General features: G+C 27.4%; 1 protein-coding gene across 1 annotated transcript in view; it reads left to right on the forward strand.

Annotated features, from left to right (window-relative positions):
• LOC129612893 (putative uncharacterized protein DDB_G0282133) overlaps positions 1 to 21,648 on the forward strand; it is a 35,183-nt gene extending 13,535 nt beyond the window's left edge. The window contains exons 2-3 of the mRNA XM_055526709.1: positions 7,999 to 8,617; positions 17,287 to 21,648. Coding sequence (XP_055382684.1) covers positions 8,475 to 8,617; positions 17,287 to 21,427 — 4,284 coding nt within the window. The 5' untranslated portion in view covers positions 7,999 to 8,474 and the 3' untranslated portion in view covers positions 21,428 to 21,648. The remainder of the gene's footprint in view (positions 1 to 7,998; positions 8,618 to 17,286) is intronic.
• The last annotated feature ends 28 nt before the right edge of the window (positions 21,649 to 21,676 follow it).

Below are 21,676 nucleotides of genomic sequence, written 5' to 3' on the forward strand. Positions count from 1 at the left end.
ATAAAAATTAAAATGACTTTAGTGAGTTTTAAATGACTTAAAGTGAGGCAATGCTATTAAAAATCTTAGCGACTAGATAATTTTATATGAGAAATTACTAAAAATACTATTATGACATCAAACTATGACAAAAAAAATTAATTGTTTCATCTTATTTTCAAAAAAAGGTTGTTTTTGTGGAACACAACAAACTTGCTGGCACAAAAAACAATGAGCAACTCCTTAAATAACTTATTTATCATATGTTTTAGATTTACTGGCTTCTGTTTGTTCGGTTACTAATTGTGTATGTAATGATATTGCACGCTAAACAAGAATTACTTTTCAATTCTCAGGGACAACTGATAAGATGGTGGGAAATATGAGATGGTGAATCCCTGGTAATCTAACAATACGTAATTTTCATTTCGATCAAAATCAATCCGAACAACAATGTACTAATCTTTAAATCTGCCTTTGAGCACAGGTTGCTAAAAGTTTTTAAAATTTTGCAGTGTGGAACTTTAAGTATGTTTGGTAACTTTCAATCATTTTTTCTATTAGAATTTTTAAAGCCCTATTATCTGAATTTGGTTGCATGCTCTAGAATTATGTACTTTATTTTTTCATATGGCATTCATAATTAGCAAAAAAAAGAGAAAAATAGGCAATATGGTCCTGTCTAAATTATGGAAATAGGAAAATATAAACTGTTATTTAATGCTACTAATAATCAATAGGTTGAAGCCATAATATGAGTGTTGTTGTTTTTACCTTACGATTCTTCGGGAACATCTTGCTTGTAAAACAAGTAATTTTTTCCTGAACTAAAAAAAAAATTTAAATTGATTTGAGAGGAAATAGCTTTGTTATTTTCAGCATTATTTTCAAAACAGTTGGAAATTACACTTTTTGGAAGAAAATATTAAAGTTGCATGATTAAACTTTTTCCTTATTTTAATACAATTCAATTTTTTTTTTTATTTTATTTTTGTAAATTCTAAAGAAACTATTATTGATTTTTTCATTTTATTTTTTTTTTTTTAATGAATAAATCTTTTATAGGAAGTAAATGATGCTTTTAATTCAAAACAAAAACAAAAAAGACAAACATTTTTGTAAAAGAGTTAATGACTTCGGATTAAATAATTTTCCAACTGTTTTCAAGTTTTTATATGTATGTGTATACGTATACGCTTAATTAATGGTTAAAGATGGTTAAATTGATCAACATAGAATCAATTATTTTAAATCTCAATGTTTATTATATTCGAGTATAATATAAAATTAAAATTAATATTGCAATGGCCTTAAAGTAAAATTTAAACTTGCTCGTATTGTGTGTTTATTATACAGCTGATTTATCTCCTACACAACAACAGCATCATAAATTCGTCTATAAGAAAAATATAACCAATTATTTTCTGCAAGTATTTTAAATTAAATTTAAGTCAATAGTACACCTGTATTTTATTTAAATAAAAAATGATATGAAATTTTTTTTTATAAAAGTTAGAAATTAAATGTATAACAGTATAGTAGATCATAAGATATTTTTTCATGTTAGAAATTTTATTTATCATATAAATAAAAGTTATGTTAAATCATTTAAATTTTTAATGAACAACGTTGCATGCAATCTAATATAATTTGCATATTGAAATTTGAAACAAAATTAATGGCTTATAAAAAATGCAAGTTAAAGCAGACAAAATTTATTCCTTAAATATAAAAAAAAACTATTGCGTAAAATCTGTAAATTGTTCAAAATTTCTGTGTAATTTAATGTTATGGAATGTAATTAATAAAAAATTTGATTAGACCAGCTCATACCCGATCGCAAATAGTTATATTCCGAGTAAAAAATATTGGCGAAAATGTTGCATAAAAATTATGGAAATGTCTTTTAAACAGTTCTTTAAAATTCAAAGATGCTAGTTAGATTTTAGTTAACGTATTTAGAATAGTGGAAATTTGGTTCTTCGAACTTTGTGCCGTTCGAATTCCCTGGAATGTTCTGTAGTTAGTTCCGATAGTAAATAAAACCCAGACATAAATATAACAACCCACAAAGAAAGTACGTCAATTGTTTTCTAAGATATAAGATAAAAATGGTCTTCTTCTTGTCCATTTCCCAGCAGCTGCAATACGTTGTGTTGAAGGGCGACCCCATTCTAGCCGCATGCTGCTCCAAGGGCCATTGCCCTGTGTAGATTAACGTAAGGCAAGCAATGTCCCTCCGAGACTGTCCGAGAAGCTCATCCGACTTTCTTAAGTCGAATTTTGGCCACATTTTTCTTGTTGTCCCGCATGCGCAGGCGTTCCACCTACTATCAGAACACGAGAAATAATGGTTATATATATTCTTTTTCAATGTGTTGATGGGAACAAAAATTCATTCCGCACGATCTTGGTCTTGGTCACTCTTGCGGCATTACTAGTCAAAATAGGGAGACCTCACAAGATTTCGCATGCTTTCAATATGGTACGAACTTCTGCCTGAAAGGCACTCGATTCGCCAGGAAGCCAATACGATTCAGACACCCTGTGTTTTATGGAGAAAACTCCAGCATCGACCCCATTCTAAATTTGGAGCCGTCTAAAAATAAAGCTACCTTTAAAACCCCTCAAAAGACTGCTTCCTTACACTAATCACGAGAGGGAAGTTCGACACAAAAATTCTTGTTGAAGCTCAATATTGGGATACAATGGTCCGTGATCACATTAGCCGTTCCAACAAGAAGCGTACTCAAGACATTTACGCTTCAGTATCATGGAGAAATGCATTTCCGCCAAGAAGTTGATGTGTGAAATTTTTTGCCATTACATCGCCTGCCTTATTGTATGAAAAACACGGTTGGCAAAAAATTAACAAATAGTTTGAATTAACAATGCATGTCTCCACAATTGTAGTACTGTATATTATAATATGCAATTCCGCAATTACATTTTTTATGCTGAACTGAGTATTTTTAATCTTAATTTTTATATATATTTACACGAATATCTTAATTTTAATCACTTCTTTGGCGTCACCTTACTTTGAGCGGTTGTGTCGTCTCTTTAACGTGAATTCCTGGTATAATTCATCAACTAGTATTTTCTTTAGCTGAATTGCATAATAAATTGATATTACGGTAACTCTGAGGTCAAGGAATTTATTTTACTCTGCAGGTAAATATTAATTATAGTTTGCTTAACATGCTAATTGTTAGTAATAAATTGGATATGTTTACTAACTGAGAAAGGTTAAAAATTTATTTAATTGTGACGCCACTTCAAATAACCAAGACTTTTTATTAATTAATTACAACGTTTGTCTTAGTAAATATTTATTTTAATAAACATCTGCTCAAAATCAAAAAACTGTATTTTTAACTACATATTTTGCATTTACATTTAAAAAAAAATTGAACTTATCCACTTGGTCCGTAAAAATAAAATTTATATTACACTAATCTTCCTTATGACATACCTACATACTTATGTTTTGGAACGGAAAACTTACTCAACAATTAAAAATTGCGTATAACAGAAAAATATTGACAAAACAGAAAATTATTAGCGAAATATTACAGAAAATGCGAATGAAAAGGTAACATGTATAACATCCGTTATGCATAGATAAGATCATCGCAGTATATCGTCATTAGAAATGCTAAGTTGCATGAAATTTAGAATTCAAAAAAAAGACTGCATTATGCATTTGAATATTTTCAGTTGAATATTTAATTATGTCTATATAAATTTTAAGTTTCCGATAAGAGTTTTAGACGCACTTTTATTTTCACTTTAATATACATATTTATTACTTAAAAGCATTTTGGAGACGTTAATATGGGATGTAAGATGTCATTATCTGTCAATAAGGAAATCTTTGATTGTATTTTCCATCTGATTTAATATTTGCATTGATTATTGTATGAATTTTTGTTTTCCTTTTGTATTCGAATGAAAAAGAAAAAAGAAAGAGGTTAAAATATGAAAACAAGTTTAATTTTACTCTCCCGAGTTGTAAGAAAATCATTTCGGACTTTTTTTTTTTTAGAAAATATGCTTTCAAATTTTATTAAAAGCGAAAAAAATAATTCAAATACAATTAAAAAGAGGGGGGCGGCAGGAACAGGTTTTTACGTGTAAATCAAACATCAACTTTATTAATTCAGCATTACTTACAATTTTCATATTTAATTCAGATATTTATTTTAATTCAGATTAGGACTGCATAATTTAAGTTGGCAAATTAGTATATAAATAATCGAATACCTTAGTGATAAATGCAATTTCTTCCTTGTAAGACTACAAGCTACCATGCACCTATAAGAATTATTTGTCACTTTTCAATATAGCAGCTGTATCCCGTATTTTACATCCAATTCAGCACGAATTATTGAGTTCAGCTAACAAGTTGTAATTGCTGAATTGCGAAAAATATTATGCAATATTTAATGACATAGTAAATTTATTAGCCACTAATCGAGAATATTACACAATTTCGTTATTTACTTTTTATTTTTTGCAATTTCCTTTGTATAAGGACTTAATATATGCTTATATTATGGCATTTATTTGTTTTTATTTTAAAATTATAGTATTAAATTAAATTATATATTCATACAAACGTATAACATTAACATACATGTATGTATATAATACAGATAATTTTATTAATTGGTAAAATTCACATGCCTACGTTATGTTACAATGTTTGTACATGTGTAGGTTAAAATTAAGTGAAATGTGAAACAAAAAAGTGTTTACTTACTTTGATCTTAAAAAAAATTTAAAATTTTTCGTCTTCAACGAAAAGAATAATACTAATTTGTTTTGACAATTCTATTTAACTTATAACCTGAATGTATAATTATTTTATCAAAGTTGAATAAAATAAATGATATGCTTATGTTAATTAAATTTCGAAAATTGATTTGACGCGATAATTTTAATCTTTAGGTTTCAGGTTTTAAATTCGCATAATATCTACATACATGTACATATGTACAATATAAATAAAATCACAGTTTAGAATGAAATTCTTAGATTTAAATAGCGTAGAACGAGGCGAAAATTTGTTATATTAAAATTTTTATTATTATTAATTTGGAATGTTTGTACTGCATAAGCGACTGTATGAAAAGAGATCAAAACAAACAAAATTTTTTTTTCTGACTTTCTTTTATGAATAAAGATTCTTATAATATGTACATAATATATATAAGAAAGTAAATAAATATAGTATAAATTCTTAAATAACATGTATAAACTTTCATTTATAATACAAGTTACATTCAATAAAATACAAGAGAATAGTTGTGGTTAGGAAAAATATTTAAAAGTGCATCACAAAACAGAAATATGTTAAACAGTTCGAGTCGTAGAGAGGAGAAAAATTCGTCTTATAAGAGAGTATATAAGATAAAGAAACTTGACTGTATACATTTAAAAATCATAATTATCAAATAAAATGTCAATGAAAATTCCGTTATAATATTAGAGATATTCGTAAACGCAATATGTATTGCCGAACAATAATTACCAAATGCAATACTGCAAAAACATAACGTAATATGTCATATATTTAATTTTTTAATTATTATTTTATATAATCTAAACAGTTCATATGATTTTACAGCGCTAATCGCTATATTGCGGCGAAAATTTAGCAATGTTTATGAACACACATACATACATAGTGTAAGTATGAAAAATTTTATTTCCCCGTAATATTAATAAGTTCTCCTAATTGTTATATTACTGTAGCTAATTCAATTAGTTAAAAACTTCAAAATTTATAATGAACTTTTTTCCTTCCTATATAGATTTTAACAATTTTCCATTTTAAATTTAACAATTTTTCCTTATTGAATTCAAATTTATATTATAAATTATAATTTTATTGTATTATATCTTTTCTTTACAATAATAATTAATTCTTGTACATATGTATATAAAATTTTAAAATTGGCCCAAATGCTCAAACTGGTTTTTGTTTTAGTCAAAATGAAGTATGTATAATGATTTCAAGACATTAAAAATCATTTTGATTTGAAAAGCGGAATTTTAAATATTAAAAATCTTCCACAAATATCTATAAAAGATGAATAGATGCGTAAGCAACGAATATCATCGTATACATATAAAATTTTAATTATTTTAACTACAAACAATTACATAATTTTAAAATTAAAAAAAGACCGATGACATTTTTATATTAGGAAATAAAAAATTAAACTTGTTTCAATTTAATTAAACAATTTAAAAAATGCGATAAGTGTTATACTAGATTTAGAGTTAACAAAATGTTTCTCGTGTTTTTCTTTTTAATTTATATATTTATACAGTCTCATTTATATATGAAAGAGTTTATTGTTTTACACATCATTTATGTAAATGCACAATTCAGCAATTATAACACATTAGCTGAATTGAGTGTTAATATATTTTTGAATTAGTTGAATTGAGTTTAATGTAGTTACTTCAGTTTCGAAATCAGTAATAATTACATTTTAATTTTTATATTTCATTAAAAGAGAATGTTGTTCTAACAGTTCAGATTTCATTTGAAATGAATACGAAATTCGAATACAATATATTGTCAAAAAAAATTTTAAATTTCTATTTACACGTGTTAATTTTATGGTGATGAAAATTATTTCTCTCTATAATCAATATTTACGTATGTGTTGTCATTTATGCTCTTTTAAAGAAAAAAAGCTATTAAAAATTAAGAATGGATTCTGGTTTTTTCTTATTTATTCTTTACAAGATGCAAAGAAATGTTTATCAATTCAAAATTTTTACAAGCAGTCAAAGAAAATTATCAAATTTTTTTACAAAATAATTAACTAATTAAACAATTTAGTTTTTGATTTTTTTATATTATTGTACATTTACAATGGTATTTATTTAACAAATGTTATTTAATCATTTACAACGTGTAAACAAGATTTTAAGTATAATAATTAAAATTATATAGGAATAAACGGTAATAATTATTATATTATATGTGAATAAATTACTATTATCTATTTTGAATTTTGAAATAAAATATTTTGAAATAAAAATATTATTTCCTCCTCTTTTTTTTTATTTTTTTCTGTTTTTAATAATAAAAATAAGTAATTAAAATTGGAGAGTGTTTCACTATACAATGGGTATTTAAAAGACAACACTATAATGTACTCGTTGTGATTTTCAAATAGGTTTTTGAGTAACTAAAAAAAGTAATAAGAAGTAAGGCAGCAAAATATTTAAGACTTTTTAAATTTATGTGGGTTATAAAGTGTTGAAAAAAGTAAGAGACATTGCTTTTAAAATAACTTGATATTAAAAGTTTTGAGATTTGTACTAAAAATGAACTCTTGTACTAAAAATTAATTCAGAAATTTTGAATCGTTTTAGAGAAAACTAGAGTATAAATAATTGCAAATGTACGATATTCAAAGAATATGCATGCATACGATATCTGATGTTGAACATATTTTGTATATTTTAATCACTACATATATACTCAATTATGACAATGTAACAGCAACAATGTTCTGTAGTATATTAAAGAAAAATGTTGTTGAGCACTCTCGCGATAGTCTTTCATCCGAATTAAATTATTAAAATTATTTCTGGAAAGAAGATGGTAAGTATGAGAAAGCAAAATTGAGTAAATATACAGTCTATTTTATTACAACCCTTGCGATAAATCAAAATAATAAATTTCGAATTTATTCGAGTTGCTCTGATATTTTTCGTAATTATCTATAATAGCTAAGCTAAGTACATACATATATATGATATATCAAACATTAAAAAATTTCTTCAAAAATAAATTCGAAGGATTTCGGAAGGATTTGTATGCTCTCAATCACTATACCGAAAATCAAATATATAAAATAAATTTACTTTGAATCATTTTGAATTAAAAAGCAAAAATTATTTTAAAATTTTAGATTTTGTGACAATACTCAATTAGACAGTTTTATATATGAAAAAAAATATTTCATTTTTTTTTAATTTTCTTTACAGGAAATTTTTAATCTTTTCATTGTACATACATACATATTTCGTATTAAACGATATATGTACAAATATGTCTTAAACTGTACTTCTTTGGACCTAAGAATTAGAAAAAAGGAACAGGTTATTCAAAAAATAAATATTTGTCTACAAGATCAACAAATTTTTCCAATAAAATTAAAGTAATAAAAAAAGGTAAAAATTTTTGTAGGAAACAAAAGAAAATTTAAAAATCACAAAATATATGAAGAAAAAGAACCCACAAAAATCAATAAAGAATTTAAAAGAAAAAATAAAACCAATCTTCAAATACATACATACATACATACATATGTATTATGTAATTAGTGTAAAAAAACTCTATTTTAAAAAGAATTTGAAAACAAAAACTTAAGAGTGAAAATATATATACATACTACATACATAAATAATTTTAATTGAAATTTAAATTGAATTGAAATTTAAAATAAAAGAAAGAAATCAAAATGAGTGTTATTATTCGATTACAAAATCTACCATGGTCTGCAAATGCTTTGGATATTCGAGCTTTCTTTCGTGGACTATCAATACCCGATGGTGGAGTTCATATTGTTGGCGGTGAAATGGGAGATGCATTTATTGCCTTCAGGTAGTTTTTAAATCTATTTCTTATTACTTGTTTTTTTTTTCTACACAAAAAAAAAATTAAACAACAAAATGATGTGTGTGTTGGTAATCACATCCATTAACATACATATATGTATTTATTGAAAATGACAAATTTTATATTTAAATCAACCAATATATTAATTAGTAATTACGAAATTTTTATAATATATAAGAGCCTAAGCCAATAAATTTTTATAATGTTCCTCAAATTAATAATCGTACAAATTTCATAGGTAAGTTCTAAATTATCATAAGATTCTTCTTGTCTTCGGGGTTTGATAAATGAAAATTTGGATGTAGAAAAATCAATTCTTTATAAAATAATCTATATAAAACCAATTCTAATCCAGACAATTCCTGACAATCGAATACAGGCCTTTATAAAGCTTTTAATAAATGAATAAAAAAGATCTGCTTTGTTTTATAGAAATTTGACAACTATTCTTAAAAGTTTTCAATTAGATCGAACCGCAATTGAAAAGCAGATTAAAGATCTCACTCTTGCCTCTAAATTTTTGTACAAATGCCCTGAATTTTGTTTTGACAATGTATTTTTAAAAAAGATCAAAAATCTCACCCTTGTGTCTAAATTTTTTGTACAAATGTCCTGAATTTTGTTTTGACAATGTAATTTAGGTTAAGTTACGATAAGACGGTCAGATAGGGCCGCTGTGATATTGCTCAGCCTCCATAATCACGTGAGGCGAGTTAAGTTTTTCAAAAACTTTTTTAAAATTCCTAGAAATACGAATCAAAAAATCTTAGTTCCTTTTTCTGTAATTTTCTGTGTTTTTGAAAATTCAGTTCTTAAAGTTAGAACCGAAAAGCTTTAAAAGTTTCATGTACTATTTTAATGAATAGTTTTTAAAGGTGATCAGTTCAAACTATACAAACTTAATTTTCAAAAACAGAGTTTGATAACATTTTATCTATTATATAAAAATCCAAAAGTAATGGACATATATAAAAAGAACCTTGTTTAAATGTACAATGACATTAATGATTTTTGAACAAACTGAGAAATTTGAGAGCTGCACTTTCTCTGAAGAGATATTAAGAGATGAACAATAACCTCACAATATTTGATGTGAATAATATTAATATGTGAATATTAAAATGTGAATAATATCACAATATTATTCACATTTTAATATTTTATGTATACAAAATTATACGAATTATACAATATTGAGTACGAATTTTGCCGACTAACTATATATGTATGTACATACATTTGAGAAAAGAGAATGACTATAATTTCTCATCTAGTCATCTCATACTTTTCAATTGTTAAAAAGAAGAAAGCAAATTTTTTTTTGAAAAAAACACATGTCTTAAATTATCTTTTTATTGTATAAGTGGACTTCATTTATAAAATTAATTAATTTTTTAATTCATATGTTATATTATAACATTGTTATCTAAAATTATTGTAAAATGAAAGAAAAAAATATCTAGGAAAAGTTGCCGGAAATTCAAATAATATTTGCTTTTTTTTTTGCTCATTTTACACAACAAACAAAAAATTAAATTCAAAAGACAACACGTTATATAAAATAACAAGGAAATAAAGAACTAGTTTATTTCAAAATACCGGTGAAACAATTATTACCTAAAATGTGCTATGGTGTTCCCAAAAAAAAAAAAGTAAATAAATAATTTAATTAGCTCGCTATTAGATTTTTGTGTATATACAATAAATTTATTCAACTTCAAATTTGACTTACATACTTATTTATATCAAAGCCTTACAATGGTTAAGTCTTACTTTTATTTCGTTTTCACAATATTATAAAAAGAGTAAATATATTTGAACAATACCAAAGAATTCATAATTTATTTGCGCTTGAATAAAATTTTACCCGTTGCTATTAACTATTTGAAAACCGTGCATTTGACTTTTTTTTTTTAAATTCTGAATTTAAAATAAATTTAGATCAAACCCATTGGTTTATAAAATAGCACATTTCCCTTAAACGATTGAAAATTCTTTATTTTTATAAGCTACTCCTGTCGTTGATTAATAATATACCGTTGGGGGTTATATCATTAATCAATGCCTTCCATTTAGATGATTTACATTAATATACAAAAATCATAATTATTGCATACTTTTCGGATGACAATTAAAAGATACATTATAATGGTCGTATTCAACGTTATAAATTAGATGAGTTAATATTAAAATTTTAAATATGTTATTAAACTTTTTGATGGGAAAACAAAAAAAACCGAAAAAAATTAACAATTTATTAATATCAACAAACTGTTAAAATTACCAACTGACTTAAAAGAAAGCGATGGGTTAAAAAAAAAAAAACAATCAGATATAGGATGATAGTAAATTAGAACTAAAATCCATTTATTGTAACGTCGACGTATGTTATTTACAGTAGAAGAAGTAAGTCATCTTCTTATTGAGCTTGCAAAATTTGAAAAATATTTCTGGTGCCGATATACAATATGTTGTCAAAAATTCGCATTTTCAGGATTTTGAGGGATATATAACATATATAGGAGTGGAGGAGGTAGGTAAAAATTTTTTTCTAGAAATATTCGAACAAACCCAAAGTGTATAAGATTTCCACCTTTTATATTAAAAACGAAAAGAGGTTTTGTAAGCAAATGCACTCCCGGAGAAACAAACTCAAACTAATTAACACATATTTTTCCATATTTACAAAAAAGAGAGTACTTAAATAACCAAATAAAATGACACATAAAATGACAGATCTTCTCGAACATAAAATTAAATCTACCAATAAATCACAAATTTTCTAAAAATTATCAAAAATCCACAAAAAATTAAACAAAATTAAATTTGATTCTAAGAGCCTGATCGTCTAAGGCTCTGATCAATCCTAAAGTTAGTAGCTATCACTTACTTGTATAATTAATGCATAAAAAATTTATTAACTTTGTTTTTTAAAGTGAGACGTTTAGTCGATAATTTATAAAAAAATGCAAAAATTCAATTGAAAAAATCTTATTGGAAAAGTGAAACGTCCATTAGAAAATACTGAGAATTCTGATTTTAAAGTGAATAAAAAGGGAGTAAAAAAGCGAGATACACGATCAGGCTGTAAAAGTTTGCTATGTAGGCTTACATGTTAAAGCTGCTTGTATTTGTATGAAATAGTCCTGCCATAATATTAAATAATTTCAAACCAAAATAAAATTTTTTAACTTTTGGAAAATGATGAACAAAAAATTTAAATGTTTTACAAACATTACATATAGTATACTAAAGAGCAAAACCACTATCTTAACTGCAAATCAAAATTGACCTTATCTTTAACCAGAAAATTCTTTTTTTTTATTTTTAACACTATTAAACATATGCCTGTGTAACTTTTACAACACAACTTGTCGGACTAAACTGCATGGGGGTTTTCGTTTATTCAGCTCTAGAATAGTTCTAACTTGTAGTAGGTTCGAAAATTCACGCTAGATACACTGAAAATATAGATCGTTCGGAAATTACTGGCTGCAATAAAGTGCATTCGGAAATTCAAACTGCAATAAAGAAAAAATGCTAGAAATGTATAGCGCAGACCTCTAGTATAAATTTTGTCGCTGACTCATGATTTTTTTTTTTAAATTTAAAATTCAAAAAAAATTTTAAATTTCAAAATATCATATTCAGATATTGAAAGGTTATTGAAGTAAGTTTTCTTTAAATTCTCAAATCTTGTTAAAATTTCCTTATTTTAGGGGTGAATTCGAAGGCGAAAAGTATTGGGATACACTTTCATAAATAATGTCATTTCTGATATTTTCGAACGACAGATTATTTCAGAAGTTTCAGAATTTGTAGATTTTATAAACAAAAAAAACTTAGCTCAAGTTTCTGCATACTGTTTAACGCTGCAATTTAGAAATTTTAGTACTAATGTAGAACTTTCAGCGCAGCGTGCATAAAAAAGAAAACCCCTCTGTTTTACAAAGAGCTGAAACGTTGATGAACTATACTAATTAAAAAAACAAGTAAAAACGTTTCAGTTGGTATAAACCGAATGAATTATACCCTGCACCTTTCGTTGTTGTATAGCAGTTACTCGAACCATTCTATAGAAACTTCACGGATATATCTGACCTATAATTGGACACACAACTGCCAAGTTTCATGAATCTGACTTTATTATTTCTCCAAATATTCAAAATAAGCTTTTGGACTTGTATGGAAGCAACTCGAACCTGTCAAGCAATTCAACCAGAACTTCAGAAATATATCTGACCTATAACTGGACACACAACTGTCAAGTTTCATGAATCTGACTTTATTATTTCTCCAAATATTTAAAATAAGCTTTTGGACTTGTATGGGAGCGATTCGAACCTGTCAAGCAATTCAACCAGAACTTCAGAAATATGTCTGACCTATAACTGGACACTCAACTGCCAAGTTTCATGAATTTGACTTTATTATTTTGCCGAATATAAAAAATTTGCTTTTGGAGTTGTATGGCAGCCACCCGAACCGGTGCAGCTATCCCATTAAAATTTTTTAAGTATATGTAGAATATAATTGGACACATGTATACAAAATTTTATATTGATCCCTTTATTAGTTTTTGAAATATTTAAAATAAACTCTTTGAGTTGTATGGGAGCTACCTGAACCCGATGTCCGAATTAGTCCAATTACAATAGGGTTCGTCCTTGGCACAAAAGAAACAACTTGTGAAAGTTTGGTTTCAATTGCATTTTGAGTTATCGTGCGATCGGACGGACGGACGGACGTCTAAATCGACGCAGAATTTGACGCTGAGCAAGAATATATATATATGTCCATACCGGAGACGACTCCTTCAAGTAGTTACAAACTCCATACCAAAGTTAATATACCCTTCACGAAGTGCAGGGTATAACAAGGATCTACTTTAAATAAAAGCATACTTAAGTAAAAAAGGTTGGTGCGATATAGAGCCCAGAAAATTTTATCGCATGCTTTATAATACACAGAATACCTAATTCAACAAATATTGTCACTAAATCTAATATTTTAGAGAAACGGACAAACCAATTTTTTAAAAATTCATACAAATATAAAAAAAATTATATTTATCATAAAACGCTCTATTTTACATGTGCATATGTACGCTCCATATTTGTACAGGCAAAAGTAAAACAAAAGCATAAAATAACAAAACAAATTGCAATTTTTAATGCACTTTCACAACACTTTTACAATAATAAAGACGTCACGAATTTGGTTGTAAAATTTGCATAAATTTATTTGAAATTTGAGTGTTTGAAAATCATTTGAAAAATATTAAATGTACACATACATACATATTTATGTAAGACTATAAAGATAAGAATGAAATTATTTATGGTACTTCCATATGAAATTTAAGGAAACTTAAAATAGGATTTGAATTGAATAAATTTATATTACCCGTGAGACATTGTAATTGAACATATTAATTGTGATGAAAGTTGAGTATGCAGGTGCATTCATATCTACATACATAGATGCTATATATAGTCTAGATGAATAGTTGTTAATAATATTGTAAAAACAACTTGTATTGCATTCTTCTCAGGAAATGAAATCAAAAATGGTAATCATATTAATTGAATGAAACGTTGAAATCTTTCATAAAAAAAAAGTTATAGTTAAATACTGTCAGTCATCACGTCTCACTCAAAAAGTAGTTCAATAGTTTGTCCATCGTTTTTTTTTTCTTCTTTTTCTTTTCATTTTCTTTTGTCATCAATATTTAATATTATAAGAGTTCCAGTTTTTAATCTTTTTTTTTATTATTTCAATTAAATTATAAATAACTATATATTTTTCTTTGATTAAATCAAAATTCGTACATAGTGAACACCATAGTTAGATGTACAGTTACATATATCTATGGTGAATATCAAATTAACTGTGATAAGTACCATTGCTCTAGGAATTACTTACAAAATATTACATAATGAAAAGCAAGTGTTAACAAACGAAATAATGAAGAACAAATAGAAAATTTTAACGATAGCCACAAGAATGCGTCACTCATTATGTATTTGCTCACTGTTGACAGAAATACAGGCCTGGACTCTAAAAAAGCTGATAAATTTACATGTATTCTTATGGAAACTATGAAGTGTCCTTTTAAACATCATAAATTTCCCACAATATCATTTTTTTTTTCAAATTTTTAATTAGAAAAATTAAAATTTAATCTTTATCTACTTTATTAGTGATTTTTTTGTAATGTCAAGGATTTGCTGCATAGATATTTAAGTTCTTGTAGAATTGAATTTGCTCTTACTTTAACACTTCAAATCTACTACCACTAAATATGTCTATTTCTACCACGGTTCAGTTTAAATGACCTGTCTTTAAAATGTTCAATGGATATCATGCACTGTGTTTAGCAAAAAAAAAAACAGGTGTCAGCACATAACCGACCGCAATGTATATTGTCTAGACTAGAAAAAGTATTGTAGAAGATTATGAAAATGCGTTTTAAAAACTTCTTTACAAATTTAAGAACACTAATAAGCTTTTAGTTAACATACCTAGAAAAATGTGTATTTGGCTCTTAGTGGAGTTTCATTTTGTGCCGTTCGAATTATACGAAAAGTATAGTATGGTAATATAGAAAAGTATAGTCGTCAGTAATTACTGGTTCTCAAATATAAAATTTCAAGAAATTCCATTAATTCGCTCCGTAGATATTGTAAAAAATGTAAAATCGGACCCAGATCAGTTTCCAAATCCTGACCTTTCAAAAAAAAATTATAGATCCATTGTTTTAACAATCAATCAATGAAATCAGTTGAATATTTTCTTCAAAAATGTAAATCCAAAATGTAAAACAGGCCCGTTAAAAGGTCTAATTCCCGATACCTGATGAATCCCAAAAGTTGACCAGTCCGTGCTATTGTCAATATAAAATTGCATATAAAATTTTGTCAAAATCGGTTTAGACGAACTTGAGATACACGCCTGAACAGCACAGACCGACAATTCGCTACATAGTTTATTTACGCTTCCCTACCATGGAGAAAAGCGTTCAAATAAAAAAGGAAAACATAAATCGAAATAGACTCAAAAAGTTGCTTTTGGGGTTGCTAAGAGTTTTCGATCTCATTTGTATTTATTTGTGGGCAGGGATGAGAGAGGTTTTTTCTTAGGATTTGTGTTCTTTGGAGAAGTCCAGGAAAAATTATTTTTTGAATAATCGGGTAGAATAATGTTTTTTTTGAGTAGGTATGTATTTACTTGTAAAAATACACAGTATGAGAATATTAATGAATTAAAGAAGGTATAATGACTTAATTTTTACAAAGAATTTTGCCCTTCTCTTCTTGGTAAGTTAAAAATTCATATTAAATGTCCATGGTTCTTATAATCTTTCCTAATTCAATTTTATCACTTGAATCAGTTCAAAGCAAGATGTATGTATCTGTTTAAGGCTCTAGTCGTACTATACCATGTACAACACATTTTCAAAAATTTCCGTTTGTACTTCCCAAGCGAACCGTATAATAAGTAGGATGCAAAAATATGCATTGATTATATTGATTTGCTTTCCTATTCTATTGATATACGTACAATGTATTGATTGCAACACAGAAAAGTAAGTAAAATATTTTCTGGTGTATTTAATACCTGAAAAAAAGATCAGAGCTTCTTTCACGAATAACACCGATTATAATAAAAATAGAAGAAAACAAATTGGTAAGTGTATAATAATTTTTGAGAATGACGCAGTCAACTGGCTGCGATAACTTTTATTTTCTCTCTTTCTTTCAATATTTCATATATGGTACGCAGCATCAGTTGCTGCAAAAAATTTTAGGCGGCGATAAGTGAATTTTTATTGACAGTCGCACTTATTCAACACTTTGAATATTTACATAACATAATGAATAGTTATATGAATAGTTATACCGCATGTTCTGTGTACCAGATGTGAATCAAGTATATAATGAGTACTCTATAAAATATATACGTATGTATATAAGATGCACCTGATTTGAATAATTGATTACTAAAGTTAGGTTTAAGCAGATTATAATAAAAAAGGAAAAATACTGTAACTGCATTATGTATGAAATATTTATTTAGGTGCATATACATATGCATGCTTTTGTGCCGCAGACCCCCTTAATTGGTTACACAACATATTCTATAAAATTAAAACTCAGAACCCTTCCATCTTCAAACAAGCAATACCATATCTGTATCTTAATCACCTTTCTATTAATGTCTTAACAGAAATCACTGTAAATGCATGTATCTCAGTAATTACATGTGTGGGTCGTGTTATAAACCTTTTTCCAACCTTTCGTTTTTGCTCTATGCTTGACCTTAACTGCATGTACATATCCCATATATTCATATGTTTGTTGGTATGCAAATGGTAAGTAAATAACAATTTCAAATCACATGCGCACGAACCAAATGCGATCTCGTTTCAATTTGGAAAAGGAAAATCTTTATAGTTTTTTAATTAAATTTTTCATCTTTCTACTTAATATTTCAATTCCTATTTGGTATTTTCTTCATTTCAATTTTGGTGGTTATAAAGTTATAAATAATCTCTGAAATAAAAATTTCGTAGTTACATTGGTTGAAAAGTTAACAAATAATTAAAAATTTGAAAAATTATTTTGTCTTTTTTTTTTAATTCAAATATATAGCACTGATGAAGATGCCCGTCAAGCGATGTCCTTAGATAAAGGGAAAATAAATGAGGTTCAAGTTCGTTTATTGTTATCATCAAGAGCTGAAATGCAAAAAGTTATTGAACAAGCTAGACAAAATTCTTTAGCTATGCAAATGCAACGTTCTTCAAATACCGCCGTTTTAAATAAAGCAAAATTATTAACAGAAACTGTACAAAATAAATCACAAGAAGCAAAAATTCCTCAACCACCAATAATAACTTCGAACACTTTGACAAACATTTTATCAAATCAATCTAAACAACAATATCCTGGTATTTTGAATAATGAAAATTCATCTGAATCTTATAAGTCTGTGAATGATAAAGTGATTGAATCTCGAGATCCTAGAAATATACCAGAATCTCAAAGTATAGAACGGAGTGATCCTAGATTAAGAAATCGTAACCGTGACCGTTATACGTCTCACTCACGTTCTTCATCTCGTGATAGAGATCGTCGTCGATCTAGTTCTAGAGAACGTTCAAGTCGAAAACGGGGATATGACAGATCACGGAACAGATCAAGGGAAAGATCTCGCGAAAGATCTAGAGATAGAAGTCGTGATCGTGATAGAAGGTCTAATAGAGAAAAATATAGACGTAGCAGATCAAGAAGTCGAGATGGGAGCACAGATCGGTTTGGACGTCGTAAGCAGAATTCACGTGAAAAAGATTTAGTGGCAAAAATTAAAGAAACCAAAGAAATAGATTCAAAGGAAGTAAATAAAAGAGATAAAGATAATATCAGTTCAAAAAATAAAAATGATGCAAAAAATGCCAAAAGTATTGAAGAGGAAGTAGCAATGATATTAGACGAAGATGAAGATGAGGAAAATGAGGTAGAACAACCACCCATTCCTCCGCCAAATAGTCATAAACTGAGTACTCCGTTTGGATTAACTAATCAATTTTTTCCAAACTTGTTGCAAGGTTATACTACAATCAGTCAAAATATGGATCAATTACAACAGCAACAAAAACAAAATAGTTCTATTACTTCTTTACCTCAAACACCATTTCTTAACAACAATAACGTCGATAATGCTAAACAACAAACAAATTTTCAAAATACTTTTGGGTATCAAACTCAATTACAAACCCCTATAAATACCATGGCGCAAAAACCATTAGGATCAATCCTAAGTAATTCGAATGCAGATTCAAATAATATAAAAAGTTCAAACGAAGCATTTGATGAAAATAAATTCAAAGAAATGATGATGGCTAATGAAAATAAACTTTTGCAAATGGGTCCCTATGGAAATTTACTTAATATGCCAAATATGCCAGGAGTTACAACATTTCCTTATCAGAACTTGATGAATCCGGTAGTAACCACTCCAAATAATTTAAATTACAGGCAGCCTGCAATGCCGTTTCAAAATCCTTACACTATGATGGCAAATTTATCTAACCAAATAGGGGGTATAGATAACTTTGCGACAAACCCTTTGTTACAACCATCTTTGCAAATGGATAATCAAGATAAAGCCTTAACAAAAACGCCTACAAATGTGCAAAATACACCCAGTTTTCCTGGTGTTTTAACAAGTAATATTAGTAAAAATTTGGAAAATCTTAATAAATTTAATGCTGTAGCCAATCAAGTGAAAGCAAAAATTGATGCGCAGGGTAATTTAAACGCTTCAAGACAGAATGAGTCTTTTCGTGATCCTAGACAGGAAAAAAGGAGTAGATGGGATCCTACCACATCAGACTCTAATAAAAATAATCAGAATAAAAATTCTAATTACATGGATTTAAAAAATAATCAAGAAGGAAATATTAATAATAATGTTAACCCATTTAGCAACGTGAACTTTGATAACAAGTCAAATTCTGATCGCAGAAACGATAATCAACTTGATAGAACTTACAAACAACCAGAAATTATGTCTCCCAAAAATGATGAACCAATATTTGGAATGCATTACGGAACAAATACATTTAAATCCAATAATAATGAAAGAAATGCACGAGGTAGATTTGAAGACAAAAATAAAGATAAAAAAGTTGAAAATGAGGTTCGTGGTAAATGTGTAAAAATTAGTAACCTTGATGCTGGTTCAGCTCAATACAGTCAGATAAGACGGTTTTTTAATGGATTATATGTTGCAAATAATGGTATTAAGATGATTAATAATGAAGATGGTAACAGAACTGGTGTTGCTTACGTTCGCTTTGTAAGAACTGAAAGTAAACCAAAAGCTTTAATGAGAAATCAGTGCTATTTAAAAGATAGAAAATTAAAAGTAGAAAGTGTAACTGATGAGGAATTCGATAATCAGGTTGATTCATATAAGCCATCCAAAAGATCAGATGATTACAGAAATAGAGATGATCGACATCAAAATTATAAAGATAAAGATGAAGATGATTTTGATAAAAGGGGTGGAAAATATAAAGAATATGATTCCGGTAATGAAGAATCAGATGAAGATGATGATGTCAAAATTTCTAAGGATAAAACAGATAAAGATAGTGAAGCAATTCTTAAAATTCTTGACTTGCCGTTGTTAACAACTGAGTTAGATATAATGAAAATGTTTTCATCTTATACAATACTTGATATATTGTTAGATAAAGATCCCAAAAATCGTCGTCAAATGTATTGCTTGGTAAAATTTCATCGAAGTTCAGAAGCTAAGTCTGCTTACGAAAATAAATCACTACATTTATTAGGTCACAGAAATGTTATAGTAAAATGGTCATCAGAGGCACAATTTTCAAAATTAAAAGCAAGTTTGGATGGTTCTGATGATAATCAAAATACAAATTCAGAAAATGTAAATACAAATGACAACGATAGTAAAAATGAGAAAACTGAAAATACTGACCAAAATCTAGAAACAAATTCAATACATTCCGAAAATGTAGAAGATGAAAGTACAGATAAAAGTGAGAATGCTCCTAAATTTGGATCATTTTTAGAAAAATATGATACAAACAGTAATCATTCTAACACAGCGAACATACCAAGTCTTTTAAGCTTAAATCCAATAGAAATTCCAGTGGTTGATGAAACGCCGATAGAATCGAGACGTCGTCAAAATCCAATGCAATATAATAATGAACAAAATATTCGATCACTTGATTTTAAACGTTTCGTTTACCTGCGTAATTGTGTTTATAAATTGAAACAATTAGATTACGCAAACTTTTTCCGTACAATAAATTTAGAACCAGTTAGAATTGAAATAATATATTCAAACGGCCGACCAAATGGTGATTGTGTCATTGAATTCGATAGCCAATTAGATGCTGAAAGAGCCTTAACAAAAAATAATCAGCAGTTTTGTGGTAGAAGCTGCAGAATCGAAATAATTAATGCAAATCAAGCTGCTGATAAAATAGGAGATGATAGTATAAGAATGAATCCCAACGCATTATTACCACCAAGTACGAATTTATTTGGTAGTTCCAATTTGTTTAGCGAAAATAATAATAATCCGTTTAATCGAAACTCTAATGATTTTGGTTTTAACAACAGAATGAATTCTGATATGAGAAATAACCGAAGTAGTGGAATGGGATCATTTGAGCGTAATGGTCGATATGATAGAGATCGTCAAGATGGAAATCGCGACGATAATAATAGAAATAGGCATTTTGGCGATCAAGATCGAAGATCAAAATTTGATAATAACGGTAGACGCTCCAGATATGATAACAATAATCGAAAAGGTGGAGGAAACGACCGAACAAATCAAGATAATTTTAGCGAAAATTCAAAAGACAAAGATTTCGATGACAACCATTTTGGAAATAAAAATGACGAAGACGAACGTAATAATTCAGTGGAAAACAGACCTGTGAATAATATGAACATTATTTCAAATTCATCAGTTGATCAATTTGGAAAACCAGACTGTGTTTTAGCTTTATCAAACGTTCCATATAAGGCGGATACCAACCAGATATTAGAGCTTTTTTCTGATTTTGATGTTTCTCCACAAAGTGTTATCCGGCGTTACAATGATAGTGGACAACCGACAGGAGATGCAAGAATCGCATTTGTTTCACCTGAAGAAGCTAAGCGTGCATTGAATGAAGTAAGAAATCAAAAGATATTCAATAGAGTTATTCATTTAAATTTATTAAGTAAGAGCTTTTAAAGAATTATTATATGAATTATGAATTTTAATAAGTTAGTTATAAATTATTATATTACTGCATTAGTTTAGGTTACTAAATAAAAATAGTAATTAGCGATAGTTCTTGTAAAATATTATGGGATTTCTTGCAAGAATCTTATATGTTGTATAAATTGATTGAAAATGTATTTATAGTTAATATCATATTATAGCTTTTAGATATTACTTTTTTTCTTAAAATAAATAATTCAAAGAAATTTCTATCACAGA

The sequence above is a fragment of the Condylostylus longicornis genome, unplaced genomic scaffold (assembly GCF_029603195.1).
Source record: "Condylostylus longicornis isolate FDR11 unplaced genomic scaffold, ASM2960319v2 ptg000077l, whole genome shotgun sequence".
NCBI lineage: Eukaryota > Metazoa > Arthropoda > Insecta > Diptera > Dolichopodidae > Condylostylus > Condylostylus longicornis.